Source organism: Cupressus sempervirens, chromosome 9, assembly GCF_028749045.1.
Source record: "Cupressus sempervirens isolate cs-2001-9-10 chromosome 9, ASM2874904v1, whole genome shotgun sequence".
Classification (NCBI taxonomy): domain Eukaryota; kingdom Viridiplantae; phylum Streptophyta; class Pinopsida; order Cupressales; family Cupressaceae; genus Cupressus; species Cupressus sempervirens.
In genome coordinates, this window is record NC_143126.1 from 341777905 (window position 1) to 341796688 (window position 18784).

The following is an 18784-nucleotide window of genomic DNA, read 5'->3' on the forward strand; positions in this document are numbered from 1 at the left end:
CTGTGAACTATGATAGTTTTTGCTTTTGAGACATTGTGCTTCTTGCCCTTTGATTACCACTAGATCGTGTCATTGAACTATTAGAAGTTGGTTCCAGCGAGTTACTCTAACCATCGTGCAGTGTCGCTCCAACACTTCCTTGTGCCCTAGTGTCTTCTATTGGCCTCACCTCCTCTCCTACTTCTTCACAAATTCCCTCTCGTAGTGGTGTACAAGATGAATGTAAAAATTGCTCCTTTGTCTCCTCAATCACTATTAATCTGTCGTGTTTCCTCGAACAACTCTTCATTGCTTCGTCCCCACTGTTCCAGCGAACTATGGCACCCTTTGTTGGTTCCTGTGAACCTCGTTACGATCACCACACTAAGTGATTCCTCCGGCTGCCCCTCAGTCCGTTCCCCAGCAAATTGTCTTATTCTCCATCGACATTCAACTTCCCCACGCACAGTTTGTAATTCGTCAATTTCTTCCCTCAAATTCCTATTCTTATTTAAAAGATTGGGCATTTGACATATATCATTATAAAACAAAACAAAACAAAACAAAACACTCTTTTATTTATTTAATCTATACACATCATGTGTCAACTCAAGTGACAGTTAAAGACTCAAGTGCTCTTGGTTCCACGGCTCAAAAGCTCATGGTTCCGTTTTGCGACGTCGTGCATCTCTTTCATAGAAATTCTTGAGGGTCTCCTGATGGCATTCCTCACATTCTACTTCCTCCCTGCGTCTCTTTTGTGCCACATAGGCTTGTGCGATCAAACAAGGGAGTTGGTCTAAACATTTGTTCATGGTTGGGCTTGCATGCATAGCATCCCACACATTGTCTGGCATAACCCTGTTCTCTGCAGCTTCTCTCCATACGAAAGTTTCAAGGCCTACGCGGTACAGAATGTGAAACTTCTGTGCTGCCTTGTGCTCTCTAAAATTTTTGTTTCACCGTCCTCATTCATCTTCCAATTGTCTTGTACTATTATTCCCATTTATCTTCGTCCTTCCATACTACTCTGAATTCGAACTGGCAACGGCGCGAAATGTTTAGCCCGTAGGTGAACAGGAAAGAAACATATAATCAACGCAAAATACTATTCATTTATCAAATGCTTTCCATACACAACAATGATATTCCATACAATGATAATGATGCCAAAACACATTTTTCACAACATTTATAATGTCTGAAATGGTGCTAATGAAACGACACAACCGTGTCTGCACTGGTAACTATCTAACCACCCATTTTGCCGGACAATAGAATGTTTTCCAAAAATTTGCTTTTCAATTTTTAGAAATAAAAATCATTAGAGGTATTTTATGAAACTTTTGTGGTTCATCTTTGAGAATGTTTGCTGGAAATCACAAGCTTGGTTAATGGTTATGATCTCGCAATTTCTTGGTTGTAGCAAAAGTCTCTGACTTTTTAGGTTTCAATGTACTTGCATGTTTGTTGCATGCACTTGCATGTGCTTGCATTTTGCTTGCATGTATTGGTTTACCATGCAAAGTCTTGCGCTTTGTCGCCCTTAAAAACTCTAATGGGTTTTCATAACTTTTTCGCTTTAAAAATTTTTGATGGGTTTAAATTTTTCCCTTAGAAAAATTCTTATGGGTTTCTATAGTTTTTCTCTCGAAAAATTTTTGATCCTGTAATTCGTAAAGTATTTAATAAAAAAAGCAAGTTTTGAAAGGCCCTTGAAACCCTTTACAGTGCAAGAGATAAAAACATTAAAAGACCAAGCTAATGAAAAATAGAGCAGAAAAAGGACAGCGACCAAAAAGTCTAGCGAGAAAGGCCATCAACAAAAGGATTCCTTTGTGGGTTTATAATTTTTTCCTCAAATTTTATTCGGTGGGTTTTACCGTTTTCCTAAAAAAAAATGAAGCTTTGTATTGTTTGGTTTTGATTGATTTTTCACCTTAAAAATTGTGTTCGGTTTTCCTGATTTTTCTCCTAAAAAATCATGTCTTTTTGCAGTTTGTTTTGAGGCATCATGTTCATCTACAAAGTTTGGAGGGTTTGCTTGCTTTTCCCCAAAATCGTGCTAGCTGTTCTCAGAGTTTGTCTCTATCTCAAGGGAAGAGGAGCTTTGTTATCCAACATCAAGTTGGAGTTTTGTGATGATTTCTAGTTAGATGTTTTGTTGATTCTAGGAGGGTTAGTGGCAGAGTCAGTGACCAGCAATTGTCTCTTGTTGCAAAGCATTCTGAAGAAGGGGCCACCCTCTTCTATTCTTTTATGGCTGAATTTTGGCTTCTTGATCATTTAAGTTTCGCAGATCTAGGGAGGATCTCAACAACAGCAAAATGTTTTGAAGAATTTGTGATCAGAAGATAATAGTTAGACAATGACCATTAAGGGAGGGTATTAGAATATTATAATGTTTCTTTAATGGTCATCTTAGCTGATCTTTAGTTTATTAGGTAGTTTCTATTTTCGTCTATAGTTCCCGATTGTTTCTTTTAGAGACATCCTCTTTGTAAACCTATATAAGGAGCTTTCATTTCCTTTGTTTAATACAACGACAACATTGATTTACCATAACAATTTTGATGTTATGGTGGTAGAAGAAGAACAGGAGCAGTAGTTTGCTTCATTTTTCTTAGTTTCTATATTTTGTTTTTTATGTTAACTTGAACATGATGATGAAACTTTCTAGCAGCCCTCTAGCCTTTGGGCGTATTTAGATTTCCATATTTCTGTGATATTGTTCACTGCTAAACTTATATTTTTATTCACATATTGGTATGCATATTGACAATCAGGTACTGAACCAGTTATTATTTCCCAGATGCCATTCAATGGTGTATGTTAAGGTTCTATAATGTTTAAATGGCATGCTTTGTCCTTAGTTTCATATGGATGACTTGCATATTTGCAAATTTCAGTGTATATTTTAAATTTTCCAAAGAAATCATTAAAAATTGGCCTTGCAGTTTGAGCAGGGATGCCTTAACCAGAGGATTTAGTGTAAATTTATTCTTGCCAGCTAAGGTTATTGCTGCGAAATCTAGCGGCTAGCTTGATTCCTTCTCTGAATCCAAAGAACCCATCCAATAGTGAACAGATTTAACCACAAAGTTTGGGTCCTCCATTGGCCACCAGTGATTGAAACAGCTGTGAGAAGTGACTCAATTTCTCACCTTTGTTGCTATCTGGATCAATTCAACAAAACACTGTTCCTGAGACTTTACCACTTCTATATGGAATCCTTGAATCTAATTTGTCTTGAATTAATCACAGAATTAATTTTCTCAATTGCTGCTAAATTTTATTCTTTTTCAACCCCAATTGCCAATTAATAAAAATATTCAATTCAATATTGCTAATACACTTGTTCTGTGCTTAGCAATTTATACAAAATTGTTTCAATAACTGTAATAGCTGTTTCTTTGCTGAGAACATATTTGAAAGGGTTCACTCCGCTCACAAGCCTCCTATATAAGCACAGTTAAAAATATAGTTTTATGAAAACAATTGGAATAATTGTATTGTCAGATTAAGAAATTTTAGAAGCAAGAAATACATGATATATATTTCTTCGAACATTATTAGGCATCATATAATCTCTATCACAAGACCATTGTAAAAAGGTGAACTGGACATTATGGGAGAAAAATAACCAGCCATCAGACTCATATTGTAGAGCTCTGCTTATGAGCAGCGCATAGAAATCCCAAACAAATGGCAAAGACCTTGAGTGCAGTTCACCAACTACGTACATAGAGTGAATATATGTTGCATTTACATATTCTAATAAATAAAATTGAACATATAATCTGATAAGTAAGAAAGCCTGATTCAATGACAGGTTATTTATATGCAGATAAATTGGGACATGTGATACAATCAAGGTTGCACCGTGAAAGGTGTACTTGGAGAGTCTGGAGACTGGTACAGGTACCCGTATGGCTTTTTTTTCTAAAAAAGGAGACAGGTACTTTGAGATGCCATTTATATAATGTAATAATTTATAAAAATTCTAAAAATATATTAACATTGACATTGAAGTTTAAGTACACATGACAAATGTCATGCAGCATTGTGCCAAAGTTTCAAACTGATTACATATTGAAATTAGCTTGATAAGCAGCAAGCTGGTACACAAACAAAAAACAAAAATCTTATATCTATTGTCTACACTTCTACCCCGTGATCATCCATGGAAAGCTCCTCGGCTAGCATTCCTTCAAAAATTCAGAATCTGATACTTATGGAAGTACAATAATCATTGTGTCAAATTTTCCTACGGTCAAACTTCTTGCTTTTTGTTTTATTTGTGTGGGAGATGGTGCCTTCTGCATGGGAGATGACGAGAGCTTCAGGAGACCATGGTTGAAAATCTCCTACAATTGGAGAGGTTTCCGGCATAGATGTACTACTGGCAGAGTACTCACCAAGTTGCAAATACTCTCCAAGATTTCTGGCCCAGCAAGTTTATATGACTTTTACTAACACAAAAAACTTGTCGAATTTTTGGCAAAAACTTGTTGAATACTTACTGAGTTTTTGCCAGAAACTTGGTTGCAGTTTCTAACGGCACTTAAAGTATAAAAAATGGCCCAAATTAATTTCATTTCTCATTTCTTCACTTGTATTTTGCTGAGAGAGGAAAAATAATCTTCCAAGCACTTGTATTCCAAACACTTGCAAACTGATTTCCATTGATTTGAAATGGATTTGAAGCGCATTTGAGGTGGTTTTTGAAGAGGACGACATCAAAGATTTGGAGAGGCAAGCTATGGAGGACGGGCTGAATTTGATTTCACATTGTATGACATTGATTTGAATGAGGAGTCATTGCTCATGCCAGGAGAAATTAGAGGCAGAGCTACATCCAGGATAGAGAACAAGCCACAAACTGAGTCAGAAACACCAGGTGAGGAGGCACAATCATGCAGAATGCAGACTTCTAGGACTATACCCTCTAGTTCTAATTCTCCCTTAATTTTTACTAGAACTGAGAAGAGGAAGATGTAATGATGTATTTACTTTTAGTTTGCCATAAAGTATGTACTATTTTTCTTCCAGCCATGCATTCCTCACGAGAATGCAATTTTGTACCCACTTTGTGTTTAAATATATCTATAGACTAAATTTGTTTCCTTTGTGTTCTCATTTATTAACTCATTGGATGTATCTTCTCATTGAATTTCGCAAAAGAAAAATGCATTTCTAATTAGATTCGAGCAATTTTTTAAGTTCCAAAATTTTTGTCATGTTTTGCTGAAAACTGGCCAAGTTTTTCCTGCTTTTTTTTCAGGCCTTGGCAAGTTTTTTGGCTTTGGCGAGTTTTCCAATTATGGTCTCTGGTACTGGAGACGCATCTCAGGGGGTTGGAGATTAGTTTCCATGCAAATTAGGATATGATGTATCCTTTCAAGTTGATATAATTATGTCTATATAGTTTACTGGATCTGTAATTCGGCAATAAAGCTGCTACTAGATGCCACATGGAAGCATAGAATGGCACATTAGCCATGGCAGTCCTGAAGGATGTCAAATCAGCAGAACATGTTGTCTAATGATTGAACAGAGCGGAATAGAAATTGAATGCTGCCTGTAAGCAATCATACAAAGTCTAGATGGGTGTTGTATAAGAGAGCTTGGGAGCATAGAATCATACATTTCTCCTTGAATAAGAATTTTAAAAACCTTTAATTCATTTTTACTTATTTTTTGATAATATAATTTGTTGAGTTTATGAAAGTATTTTGTTAGTTCTTTCCACTCGCATTTTTCCACTTGAAAGACTCTTCTCATGGACAAGACAAAGTTTCAGTGAATATATTATTGCAACAAAAAACAATACAGACCAGAATAGGACTCAAGCATCTTAGAAAGTGGAACTGAAAGGCCAAAAAGTGAACCAGTCTTCCCCCACTTCGTGTTTCATTAAGCTTCTGTGGGACCAAAGGCCTCAATAAGAAGGAAGATGTGATTCATAAGGCTCCAGAAGAATCAATCCTTGAATTTTAAATTTTCAGAAAAATGACAAACACAGCAGGGACATTTCTACACCTTTCAGGTCGCACCTGGAAAAACGAGATCTGACTCGTAGATTTGACTTCTGACAGGTGGAAACTCGAAAATTAAAATAAAACAATGTCCTTTCCACTTTCAACTTCTTGAGGATTCTTCTACAGCTGCAAAAATGCTCAAATTTTACCAAATTACCAAAAACTACAAATAGAGATTGAGAATCTGTGATTAAGTATGAGTTGAATTGAGTATTTTATTCAGGAGAACTAGAAATCTCGGTTATTCATAAACTGTAGAAGCATAACAGGGCAGTAAAGGAATAGTTATTGTTGCATCCACTTTTTCTACTTGTTCCTTCAATTAGTTGCATCCAGTATAGATGAGCAATTGTTTTTCCCCTCAAGGTTTGCAGTGTAAGATTCTAAGATATTTTTAATGAATCATTTGTTTCTAGCATGTTTATATCTAATTTTCCAAACACATTCATGCCTCTAATTCTATCAATTTTTGAAGCAAGTATATTTAATATTTCTGGTTCTTTGGTTGAACTGTTTTGGGAGTATACAAATCAATTTATTTCAAAAATCCAAGAATAATGTGTTGCATTTTAATTATTTTCATGGTATGTCAAAACACCAAACCAAATCTTCAAAACAGTAAAGTTTTTTAAATAAGTCTTTTTTTATTTTTAGTATAAAGAAATTCTCGTAACAGTTTAAGAGAACTTTGCACATTGTTTGTTTTTGGCTTTGTCTTTAAAATCCAAATCAAAATGCTAAAAAACACCTCTCATCTCTTGCACTGCCAATAGCATCAAAAGGTTGGCTCAAGTCCATAGGTTACTTTTACAAAATACAAGTGAAAAAAATGGAATGGAAGCCTTCAACGTCAATTTGTGAAAGTTGAGCTTCAAAATAGCACCTCACGATAATCCAGATCCGACTGGTGTTGCGTATGTTACCCATGATTCTTTAGGAACCTTCACTGAGGGTGAATCTCTCCTACAAGCTCACAAAACAAAACAACAAAGTTGAATGGGAAGCAGTTATTGCAAAATTATCGATGGCTTCTCCAAAAAGATGTATATAACAGTAGTAAAGACGTCAGTTAATGTGATAAATGGTCTGTAAAGATTCAATGCCTTATTGAAAAATCAGTTCCATTCTAGAGGACATTTTTTAATTATGCCAAAGCTTTGATGGGTAGCATTTTCCCATTGTTTCAGTGAACAAAATAAAAATGAAAAACCTCTTGCCAATGGCAGGGTAAAGCAATAACATTTTACATTGTTGGAAAATGCCAATATTACAGATTCAGAAACCCTTAATGAGACTCTAGATTATGATAGGCCTTCAAAATTAAGTACTCTCTGGTGGCATCTCCTTCATGGTGGTTGCAATTGTTTAGCAATATGTGGCTCATTGGGATAGGGTTGTTGAAAGTGTCAAATGGCTTCGCTATAATTTGAATGGCTCAAGGTTCCTGCAAGTTGTAAGCGGATTTGATACCCCAGGTAGAGCTTAGGTCTAGTAGAGGCATGTTAAACAATGTGTCTGATCAATGAAGAGAATGCCTTGTGGCTCTGACTAGGCTCATTGTGGATTTCACCCTTCCTTAAACAATGTGTTAATACTAGTCCTTTGTGTGTTTGCAATCTTCTTTTTCTGCTTTGTTTTCCTGCTGCCTTTCAGCAGTTGCTCGGGTAGACATTTAAAAATTTGTTTTGAATGTATATTTGATTTTAGTTTGTATATAGGTGCCCAATTATAGGCTCCCATTAACTAGTCTAAATGACATACAAGTCTTCACAAAAAAAAATTATCATGTTAGCTTTCTAATCAACAAATTAAACAGTTTAGCCCTGCACTAATTCAATTGGCATCCACACTAATTGCTCAATTAATTAAACAAATTAAACAGTTCAACCCTGCATTGAATTAAATTGGGCATCCACACTAATTGCTCAATTAATTGAACAAATTTAACAGTTGTGCGCTGAATTGAATTCAATTGGGCATCCATACTTCACTCAATTAACTTACTGGTTAACCAATCAAACAACGAATTCAGTAGAAGGGAATAAATTTCCACAATCCAAAAAATTCAAATTTATGGAATGCTTTTATATGAATTGAAACTTCAATTAATTACTCAGTATACCAATCAATTCATTAGTTAATTTGATGAATTAATATGACTAATTATAGCCACTAGCCTCAGTTTAAAAACATTGCTTGGACAAGTTGACTTGGAAAAGACATCATGCCAGGAAGCTATATCGACACAACTTTCATGGCAGAGACTACATTAGACTACTATGATGATGTTATTCTTTGGCCTTAAAAAAAATCATTGGACTAAGTTTAAGCACTATTATCACAAAATGTTTAATTGGACCATCATCTTGAATAGAAACTGTGTACTTTAAAAGTTACCAAATCAGGATTTTCATGGTAGATGGATACCAGTATACAGGTGTTAGTTAACTTATTATTGTGTCAAAAAAAACCTTGGATTGCCTATCCTTATTGTATAAATTAGGCAAATGGCCACATGATGGCTAAGCATACAATCACTCATTACCTGCCAAGTTAAATGATTGAAATGCCGTCATTGCATCACTGGAGGGGTAAAAGTCAACGTGCCAATTTTCAATCTAACAAACTGCTTCAACTACTGTTCGGTTTTCAGTTTGTGGTGGTAAATAACAGCTGAATCATTGGAATTCATTCCTACAACAAGGACTGAACTTGAGAGTGACCAAGCTGTGTCCTCGTGCCCCAGCTTTTATTTTACATGTTCTAAGAAATTCTCTGCTCTCTGGTCAAACATCAGTTAAATACTTTGAAAATTTTATGTTCAAACTTCAGTTTCATGAATAAGTTTTGGTTGCTTCAGAATGTAATTGAAGGAATCGTTACTGAACTTTTCCTGTCAAATGATTTATGGTATGTTATGCATCCATTCAGAGATAGTGGATAAAATATCCTCATTGCAGATCCATAGCTATAATTAGTAAATGATGAATGACTTAAATTGAACTGTGAGAGGGAACCTACACTGGGGATATATTTGACCATGAGATGCTTGTGGCATAATGCTCCAACGTCTTTTCTTTAAGGAAACCAGACTCCAATTATATTGTGTTTTTCTTCATGGAGCACACACTGGAAAGATGGCTGAACATGTTGATGTAATGTACCCTTTTATTAAATACTAATTTTTTTTAAATATATATAAAACAAATAAATAATGAAATATAATTACAAGTTAGTTAAGTTAATGAAAGGTCAAGGGGCATGTAGTGAAGAGTTGTGACTTCCTCAACATAAGATATAAAAGAGAGAAGATTTCATTTGAAAGCAGGTGTAAATGGAGGAAGGGAAAATGGAAAATGAAATATGGAATAATCAGGTTGGAATTGGAGAAGAATTTAGAAATAAACCTATATTAGAAATTAAGAGCAGCAATTAAGACTAGCTAAGGAGCAACCAGAAAGTGGAAGAGACAAACACTCTTGATAAGATATATCAAGAAGTTGTATAGTGCATTTGAGGGGGGGAACACTATTTGCAAATCTGCAAAGGAAAAAATAAAAGGGAACATCATCAAGGAAAGGTTGAAGGCATAATTGTAAGAAGATTTTATACCAGACTTGTATGGAGATTTGCAGATATAAAGGAGGAGTATATGCAGATATAAAAGAATATATTATGCAAATTAAGAAGGAAAGTCTATGCAGACTTAAATGACAAGTATAAAGAGAAGACATAATTTGATGGTGTGAATCAAGAAACAATTAATAGAGAAGGAAGAATAAGGAAGTGACTCCTTCAAAAGGCAAAGGGTTGTAATGACAAAGGGTTATTACTCTTTCAAAAGGTCTTACTTTGAAAGGTTTTGACTCTTTCAAAGGGCATAAAGGATTAAGGGTTGTGACTCTCCCATCATGAAGATATAAATAGGAGGCAAAGTCATCCAGTGAACGCATGGAATAAGGGATCGCCATAAGGAAGGTAATCATAATTAGTTTTGTTCTCATATATAAGACCATTCTAATCTACATAAAGTGGAACATAGGAATCAAGGAAGGATTAATGGAAGAAGAAGAAGGAGAAGAAAATAAGGAAGTAACTTCCTGTTACTATTTTAGACCAGGAATGAAAATAACCAACAAACATCAGAATAGAAGCAATAATGAACACTAAGACACAACAATTTATCGTAGGAAAACCCTCCAACTTGAGGAGACAAAACCCAGCCACACATAAAATCACTTTTTATTGAATAATCTTTAGTCTGAAATACTATATGCCCAACACAAGGCTCAAAACTGAAGTAATATTCAGAGCCACAAGATGTCAATATCTATCACATATAAATTACTCCTGAAGAATATATAAAATTGTCTCGACCCTTTCATTATCTTGTCATTACAAAGTCAAGACCCCTCATTGTCTTGATCTTTCATTGTCTTGACCCTTCAATAACCATTGTTTTGACCTTTCTCCTCAAATTTCTCCCTCGCAGAGAAAAATGCATTAAAAAAAATCTTTATGACGATGTAACTGCCTCTGAAGCTCCAAGCACTTGCTTCAACACAAATCTTCATACCTTTCCCTACTATCAGCACCAGCAGTAGCAACCAATCCTCTAGAAGCATCACAAGTCATGTCTCCCACGGAACCATTATGCGCCTTCCAATGACTACAGTTTACAAATCCCTTAAGCTCATTTCGGGTACTGTTAGCTCTCATTTCAGTGCTCAGACTGCAGAAATGAATATTCCTTTCCCAATAAGAATTAATGATAATTAAACCACTAACAACAAAGCAACCAATCATAACTCTATTCGTCATGCTCACAATTTGACAAATTACTAATTTAGTACAGTAACAAATCTTCCTTCCCAAAAAAACTGTCATTTGTCAACAAACATCAAATTCCTTATAGCGGGAATGTTCAGACTTATGCCAGTGAACAACAATCAAGCATACATCTTCCCCAAAATATTTGCAGGGCCCTCTATATTCACAAATTTCTCTGAGAACTACAGAAGTTGTTTTCAGATATTCACATTCACAAACTCCTCACACCAAATGTTATACAGCTGAATAAGCTTAACCAAACTATCACTGTCCTGTCAACAGAATAATCACGCAATGATCACATTTATCATAACCGAGTAGGCACAAACTGATCCATACGATCTTCACACAGAATGTCTGAAGAAGATCAACCCTTTGAAACAGCAATAACATATCAAACCACAATTTCCTCATAAAACCCATAAACTTCAGCACTTGCAGAAACAAGACTCGATGCTCTACCAAGGTCACTGGCAGTAACACTTGCCATTTTGAATTCCACCCAGAAAGTGAAGTCACATGATGCTTGAATCAGTCTATTTTAATGAATCATCGCAATCAAGTGAATTCAATCACCCATGAGCCTCAATGTCATCATGTGAACACAGACAATTTTAACCAATGAACACATCATTGCAAGCTAATAATTGACACGGCCACAATGGTGACGTATTTTTCAATCACAATAAACATGCAATCCTTTATGACTGATGGTTAAAGGAAATGTATCAATTCATATTCAAAACATACAAAGCAACAAATTTTAAGACCTCCGCAATAAAACGATGGACATGATGGCATCGATGCTGGTAATATAAACAAAAACGCATGAACAAGAATGATGTTTATGAAGTAAGCCAAACGATGGAACCAACACGAACATGCCTACAAAAACACAAGACAAGATGCAGATCAACAGAAAAAGAAAACAAGCAAAACATTACTGTATTTATTCACATCAAATGGACAGCGCTGACAAATGAGAATGGACTGCGATAAGAAATTGATGCAAACTACTGATAACACACTCCATGTCGGCTGCAATATTTTATCTTCTTGGGATGGCTACTAAAGAATACAAGAAAACATGGTTAGCTTAATCATATTATTGAGAGAAAAAAACATTTGGTATAAGGGACGCATATGCAACTAATTTAATCCAAGCACAAGTTATACAAGTGCTAAAAGACATGGTTTTAACAGGTAAAAGGTAATACTTTAAATTAGAAGATGAAAATTAGGAAACTAAATCAAGAGCAAATCCACATACTTCAAAAGTGCTTATACTTATCTCCTAAGTCACCAAGGTTTGCCCTGGACCCCCAGACCAGCCTAGGTTCAAACTGGTCCGTGGTTCAGAAGTGGTTCATTGGGTGGTCCAGGCAGGGTTCGATTTTTTCCCTGCTGGTTCGAACTTCTTGGAACCCAATTCGAACCCAAACGGACCATGACAAAAAGCGGCAAACCAAGGTTGAACTGTGTGATTTCTAGGTCCCAAGGATGGCAAAAAAGTGTTTTTTTTTGCAAAATTTAATAACTTTTTGGCATCTGCAACCCTTATAGTTTGTTATGAAATGTTTTTGGTGGCCTCTCATTGTCATTTTTTGTTCCAAACAGGTTATTTTGTCTTAAGCAAGAGAAAATCAGTGGTTGAGCAAGAGTTTGGTTGTTCAAGGTGTTCAAAGATTGATTTGTGGGTATTCTTCAAGTGTTTGTGCCTCATTCTTACACACTTGCAAGCTTACAATTTCTGGAAAAGGTAAGTTGTTGTTCAATTTGCTTTTGTTTTTTGTTCTAGTTTTTTTATTTTTCCATTTCTCTTTCATTCTTCATAAGATCTTTCCATTTTTTTCAGAATTTTTCATATAAATTAGAAAATGAACATGTATAGAAATTCTTGCCATAGCAAAAGGAACTGAAATGGCATCTACCTCTTTATTAGTAGGCAATGTCGAACAAAGATTAGAACCCCACTCTAATTCTCCTCTATGGAAGAATGTAGATATTATGAAGCTCCTTCTAAGAGGTGGTGCATTCCGTTGGAGTTGTCAAGGTTGTGGTATTTCTTTCTATTCTGTGGTAGGTCGTTTGTGTGGATACATTGGAAGAGGAGTCTAGAAATGCCCCAGCAAAAAAGGTGTCCCAAGAAATGCAACCATGTTAAAATATATTGAAGAGAATGAAGAAGCAAAAGAGAGAAGGATGTAGTGCAACCAAATTCAATAGCAATAAAAGTAAGAAAAGAGCAAATGGAATGCACCCCCCCCCCCCAGATGTTATGGTACAAGACCACCCCTTTTTTAGCACTGTCGCAGGCACTGACACTGAAACTATACCCAGGGACACACAAAAGAAAGGGACCACTAGAAACTGCTTTTAAAAATAAGAGTCGGGAAATTGTTGACATCAAGGAGGGAAGATGCTTGTATGCAAATGGGTTGTCCTTTATTGTTCACTCTCCATTTTGAAAAGAGATGTTGAGTGCTGCCAATGAAGCTCCAAGAGGGTATTATGGCCCTGGGTTTGAGAGAGTATGCACCACCTTGTTGTATCAAGAGGTCCAACTAATTGAAGATCAATTGACGCCCATAAAGGACTCATGGGTTGAGACAAGGGTGACAATTGTTTCAAATGGATGGAAGGATTTGAGGAACTGTCCCTTGATCAATGTGCTTGCAGTATCCTCCAAAGAGGCAATGTTTCTAAAAGCAGTGGATTGTGAGGGGCAAGTAAAAGATGGATCATTTATTGTTAATATCCTAATTGAGGCCATTGAACAAGTGGATGCTAGAAATGTTGTCCAAGACGTAACAAACAACGCAAAGAATTGTAGAGCTTTTGGTTTGTTGGTTGCAGAGCGAGATTAGCATATCTTTTGGACACATTGTGTGGTCCATTCACTCAATCTTATGCTACAAAGATTGGGAACCAAATTAAGTGGATCAAAATAGTATATGAAGAGGCTAAGAACATCCAGATGTTTGTCACAGACCACCACATAACTCAATAACTTGTTTGTCACAAACCACCACATGACTCAATAACTTTTCAGAACCTACTCAAAATTGGAGCTTCTCAAGGTAAAGGAACTTGAACTCAAGTTAGTAATTTAATTTTTAATATTTGACAATTTTAAATTTTCATATTTTGCTTGTTCAATGTATATGCTTTTCTAAAATATGTTCTAATAGTTGTTTTTTTGCTCTAATTTGTGTCACAGGTTGTTGAGACCCATTTTGCATCAAACATAATCGTCTTGAGATGACTTGTGCAAGTGAAAGAGGCACTACGAGGTATGGTAATCAGCCACAATTGGGGTGTATGGAAGCAAGAGGAACACTGATAGGGCAAATAAAATAAAGCAAAGGGTATTGGATGACTCATGTTGGGAACGTGTGGAATATCTCCTTAAGTTCATTGATCCCATTATGAGCATGCTTAAGTACACTGACATGGATAGGTCTTGCCTTGGAGAGAGATATGACAGCATAGAGTCAATGCTTGAGAAGATCAAGCAAATTATAAATGACAAGGAGCAAGATCTGCAAGAGACCTTCTTCAAACAATTGTAAGTAATTATTGTTGAAAGATGGAACAAAATGACCACTCCGCTACATTTACTTGCCTATGCCTTGACACCCAAATACTATAACTCTTAGTATTGTGATCTACCAAAAAGGTTGCCACCCTATAGATATATAAAAGTGTCTAACGGGTACCAGGCAGCATTTTGAAGACTCTTTCTTGATGATGATATGAGAGATGTAATCACGGATGAGTTTTTAGAGTTTGTGAATGCTAGAGGTCTAAGTAATGATGCTCTTCCTCATCGATTCAAGAAGGATGCTCATAGTTGGCGGTACCTCCATGACTAAAGATTCCAAACATTGCAGCCCCTTGCAATCAAATTTATATCACAGTAAGTTATATTTTTAAAAAAATTAGCTCACTTTATCTTCAAAAGAATCATGACTAGAAAGTAATTTTTAAAATTTTGAAAGATTGAATTAATTCTTTTTTAATTGTTTACCGTGTATGGTCTTCATAGGTTGGTGGTTCTTCTGCATCAGAAAGAAATTGGAGCACCTATTCTTTCATCCACTTGGCAGAATAGATTGCAATCAAAAAAAGTAGAGAACCCGGTATTTGTGCATTGCAACTTGCGCCTTCTTTTGCGCAAGAGTAAAGAATACAAAGAAGGGGAGACAAAGAAGTGGGATGTAGGTGCAACAGTTGTGTACTCGGATGCTTCCATTGCTCGGCTTACACTAGATGATTTTGAAGAATTTGATGCCAATACCATTGTTGTTGCTGCTGATCACATTGGCCTTAGGTCTATTGTTGAGTCAACTAATGTCGGACAAGAAGAAGATGAAGAAGATGAATATGAAGACTAAAGAACTTAGAATATTAATAGATTTTTATTTGATTAGTTGACCAATGAACATGAAATTTGATGCTATGATCTATTTAATGTTTTGAATCTTTGAAGTTGAACTTCTTACTTGAACTATATGATCATATGATCACTATGATTACAAGTTTATGGTGTTTTTGTTGTTTAAATGTGTTTATGCTACTATGCTACAATCTAATATTAACTCTTGCTTCATAAATATGTATATATATAATTTTTACATGTTTTTGTACTAACGAACCTAAACCCCTTTCCAAAATTTTAACGAACTTGCAAACCAGTTCTCGAACTTCGAACTTAAAACAGTACTCGAACCGGTAACTTAGCTTATCTCTCAAATTCACCATTAACTAATCCCATTGCACAATGCTCCACCTAATTAGTACCAACGAACAGCTAAAGATGTGACCTTTTATTTGTTGTTATTCAACCTGGCTCTAATATTATGTTGATGTTTTAGACCACAATGGAAATAAGCAGAAAAACATCATAACAGAAGCAATATTGAACACTAAGACAACAATTTGAAAACCCTCCAACTTGCAGATAAAAAACTCAGCCACACAATTAAATCACTTTTTATTGAATTATCAAAAGTCTGAAATACAAATATGCCCAAACACAAGGCTCAAACTAAAGTAATATTCAAAATCACGAGATGCCAATACATCACATATGAATTACTCTTGAAGAATATATAAATTGCCTTGACCCTTCATTATCTTGCTGTTACAAAGTGAAGTCCCGTTCGTTATCTTGACCTTTCATTGTCTTGACTCTTCAACATCCATGCACAGTCTCTTCATTAGCCAATGCTGAAGACTTGTCATGATCTTCAAGAATCAAAAGGTATGGCTCTTCATATGAAAGATCGTTCATAAATGAAGACTCTTCACAGCCTCATCATATTAAAGGATTAGATAACGCAGCTGAGAATTGCATAGCAAATATCTCAAATATAATGCTGATGCAATCACAGGTACGCAGATATCTCTTGCAGCTATCAAACTTTAACAACTTCCAAAGGTGATGAAGGTTTGTGACCTTTTGGAAGGGTGGTAATTGTCAAAGGGTGTAAACATTGCAAGGGTCATATGTGGTGAAGAGATGCGACTCTTCCTCACATTGAAAGTCATATAGAGAAGGTTTCATTTGAGGAGGGCATCGAAGGGAAATTGGGGCATTATATATTATTCTCAAAAGCCAGAATAGAAAGTGATGACTCAATTCTATGAAAGATGGTGACCTTTCACCAATTATGTATAAAGGAGAAATCATTCCAAATATTCAAAGATCATTTATCTATCAACACCCAATCATCACTCCTCGATCTATGAATTTCACATTCAATCATTCATCATTCACTAACATATCAAATCATAATATCAAGAGAAATCATTCTATCATTCATAACACGTCAGTTGGGAATCAAGCAAACAGACCTGCAATAAATTCAACCAGTCTACATTCATTCAATCATTGGCAATGAGAAAGAAACATAAAAGATAAGAAGACCAAATAATTCAGACTATTAGGTTTCTGGGTATGAATATCATTTGATGCATATATTAATTTACAAAACATTCTTTATGATTATTCATACCTGATCTGTGTACATTTTAGGGATATAAGTTACAATAATTGATTTTATATCTAAAAATTCCTACATACTTATATACATCTGTGTATCATTGATTTGATATACATTTTATAGTAGTGATAGATATATTGATGATACACTAACTTAATATAAAAGTATGTAAAAGATGTTATGTTCCGGACTGCTGAAGTCAATAATGGCAAGGAAAGTGAAGCAGCTACTGTTGGGAGAATGGTGATGAGGTCACTATCTAAGCACAACACCTCATAGTTGTAACCGGAGAGTACCTATGGGGCCAAAGGTGGACAAAGTGGACTGCCTTTGGGCTTGGGAAGAACAAGATTTTGGGTTACCCTATTGTAAATGATACCAATAGTCGTTACCATGGTATAGGTGTTCAATCATTTGAAGCCAAGTTAGGAAAGGTGAGAAGGAGAATGGTCATAGAACCCTACACTAGGTATACCACCTCATATGTATGGCACACGCTACATGAGCCCAACAGAGATGGTTTGTCCCCTCTTAAGCCTAGGGTAGGAGGTTTCTGGATCACCTCATTAAATCACTCTATCTTATCACTTCTATGGTTGGGTCGTCTTAATTTTGAATATAGCAATCTATTGATGAGACCATATTTGTTTAGTTCTAATAGAGAGAACTAACTATGAATTATGATTTTAAATAAACCCTATCTGTGGTGTGGGGAAGCCTACTTGTTTTGACAAAAATTGTGATCTGGTGTGATCTTTGTTTTATTATAGCGTTATATATATGAATTGTAGAGTAGCAGATCCCCAATGCCCGAAATGAAAGGCGCAGAGAAAGTTGAAACAGCATATGGGTAAGTGCAATGCCAACCCAGATAGTGAGAGGGAAAGAAGAGAGCACCTGTTGGCGAAGACGGGGCAGCGTGAAGAACGCACTTTTCCTGAACATTGGAGCAGAAGCCCACAAAAACTTTGTTGAGGTCACCGCGGAGAACGGAGCCATACCAGATGGAGGAGGAGTCCTGCACCTCCACTTGCCCACAGACCACCGCATTGGGCGCCACGTACGCATCCACTGCGATGTCGGGCACCCACGGCCCCAGCGGCACTGCCTTCCTCTGCCCCCTGTAGTCCCATTTCACCCGGCGCTCTGCTATTCCTCCTGCGCTCTCTGCTGCCTCCGAGCTTGCTAACGCCGTTTCCCCCCTCCACTGCTGATGACGATACGGCGAACGAGAAGTCGCCAGCATTTGCGTGATCGCAGTTCTCGCTAAACGCATATGCTTTGCCATGCTTGTGCCCCGGCTTCAATTTCCCAATTTGCCTTGCAGAAGAGAACCCCTTGGTTTTGACGACAAACTTCGCTTTGAGAAGAAAATGATAATTTTCAAGTTTCAGTTTAACAAGGTGAATCAATCCCAAAATATGATTTCCCTAGCACTTACATCCGAGAGGTGCAATGGGTATGCCGAATAGTTGGATGGATAGATAAAAAATTAATGTCTCCGAGGCTAAATATAGCTTATGGGACAGCAAGACAATTCAAATAGACGCTAAGCGTCATATTTATAGTATTGTAGAGTATGGCAATAAAGGGTTGAGATGGAGGAATAAACTTTTTAATTTGAAGGAATGTAAAATGTATTAGAACAACATTTTTTATATCGTTTCATCTTTTAGAGGTTGAACCATCTTTAAACTGTATTAAAATTAATTGGAATTGTACATAGAACTTATGAATGTGAAGAAACATAGACAATTACATTTTGCCTTAATGTTTGTGGTTGAATGCGAGTAGATAAGTTATAGCTCTTACCAAGTGCAAAATTACTTCTTTGTGTCATTAGAACTTTAGCATCAATGCCTTTACAAAAAAGTTACAACAAGCTCTAAATTGGAAAACTCACTAGAACGAAATGGAATTCTTTAA

The 18784-nt window shown here is 36.0% G+C and overlaps 1 protein-coding gene across 1 annotated transcript in view; it reads right to left on the minus strand.

Moving 5' to 3' along the window:
- Positions 1–18344, minus strand: part of LOC149538726 (gamma carbonic anhydrase-like 1, mitochondrial) — a 44011-nt gene extending 25667 nt beyond the window's left edge. The window contains exon 1 of the mRNA XM_089800059.1: positions 17756–18344. Coding sequence (XP_089656185.1) covers positions 17756–18146 — 391 coding nt within the window. The 5' untranslated portion in view covers positions 18147–18344. The remainder of the gene's footprint in view (positions 1–17755) is intronic.
- Between the last annotated feature and the right edge of the window lie 440 nt (positions 18345–18784).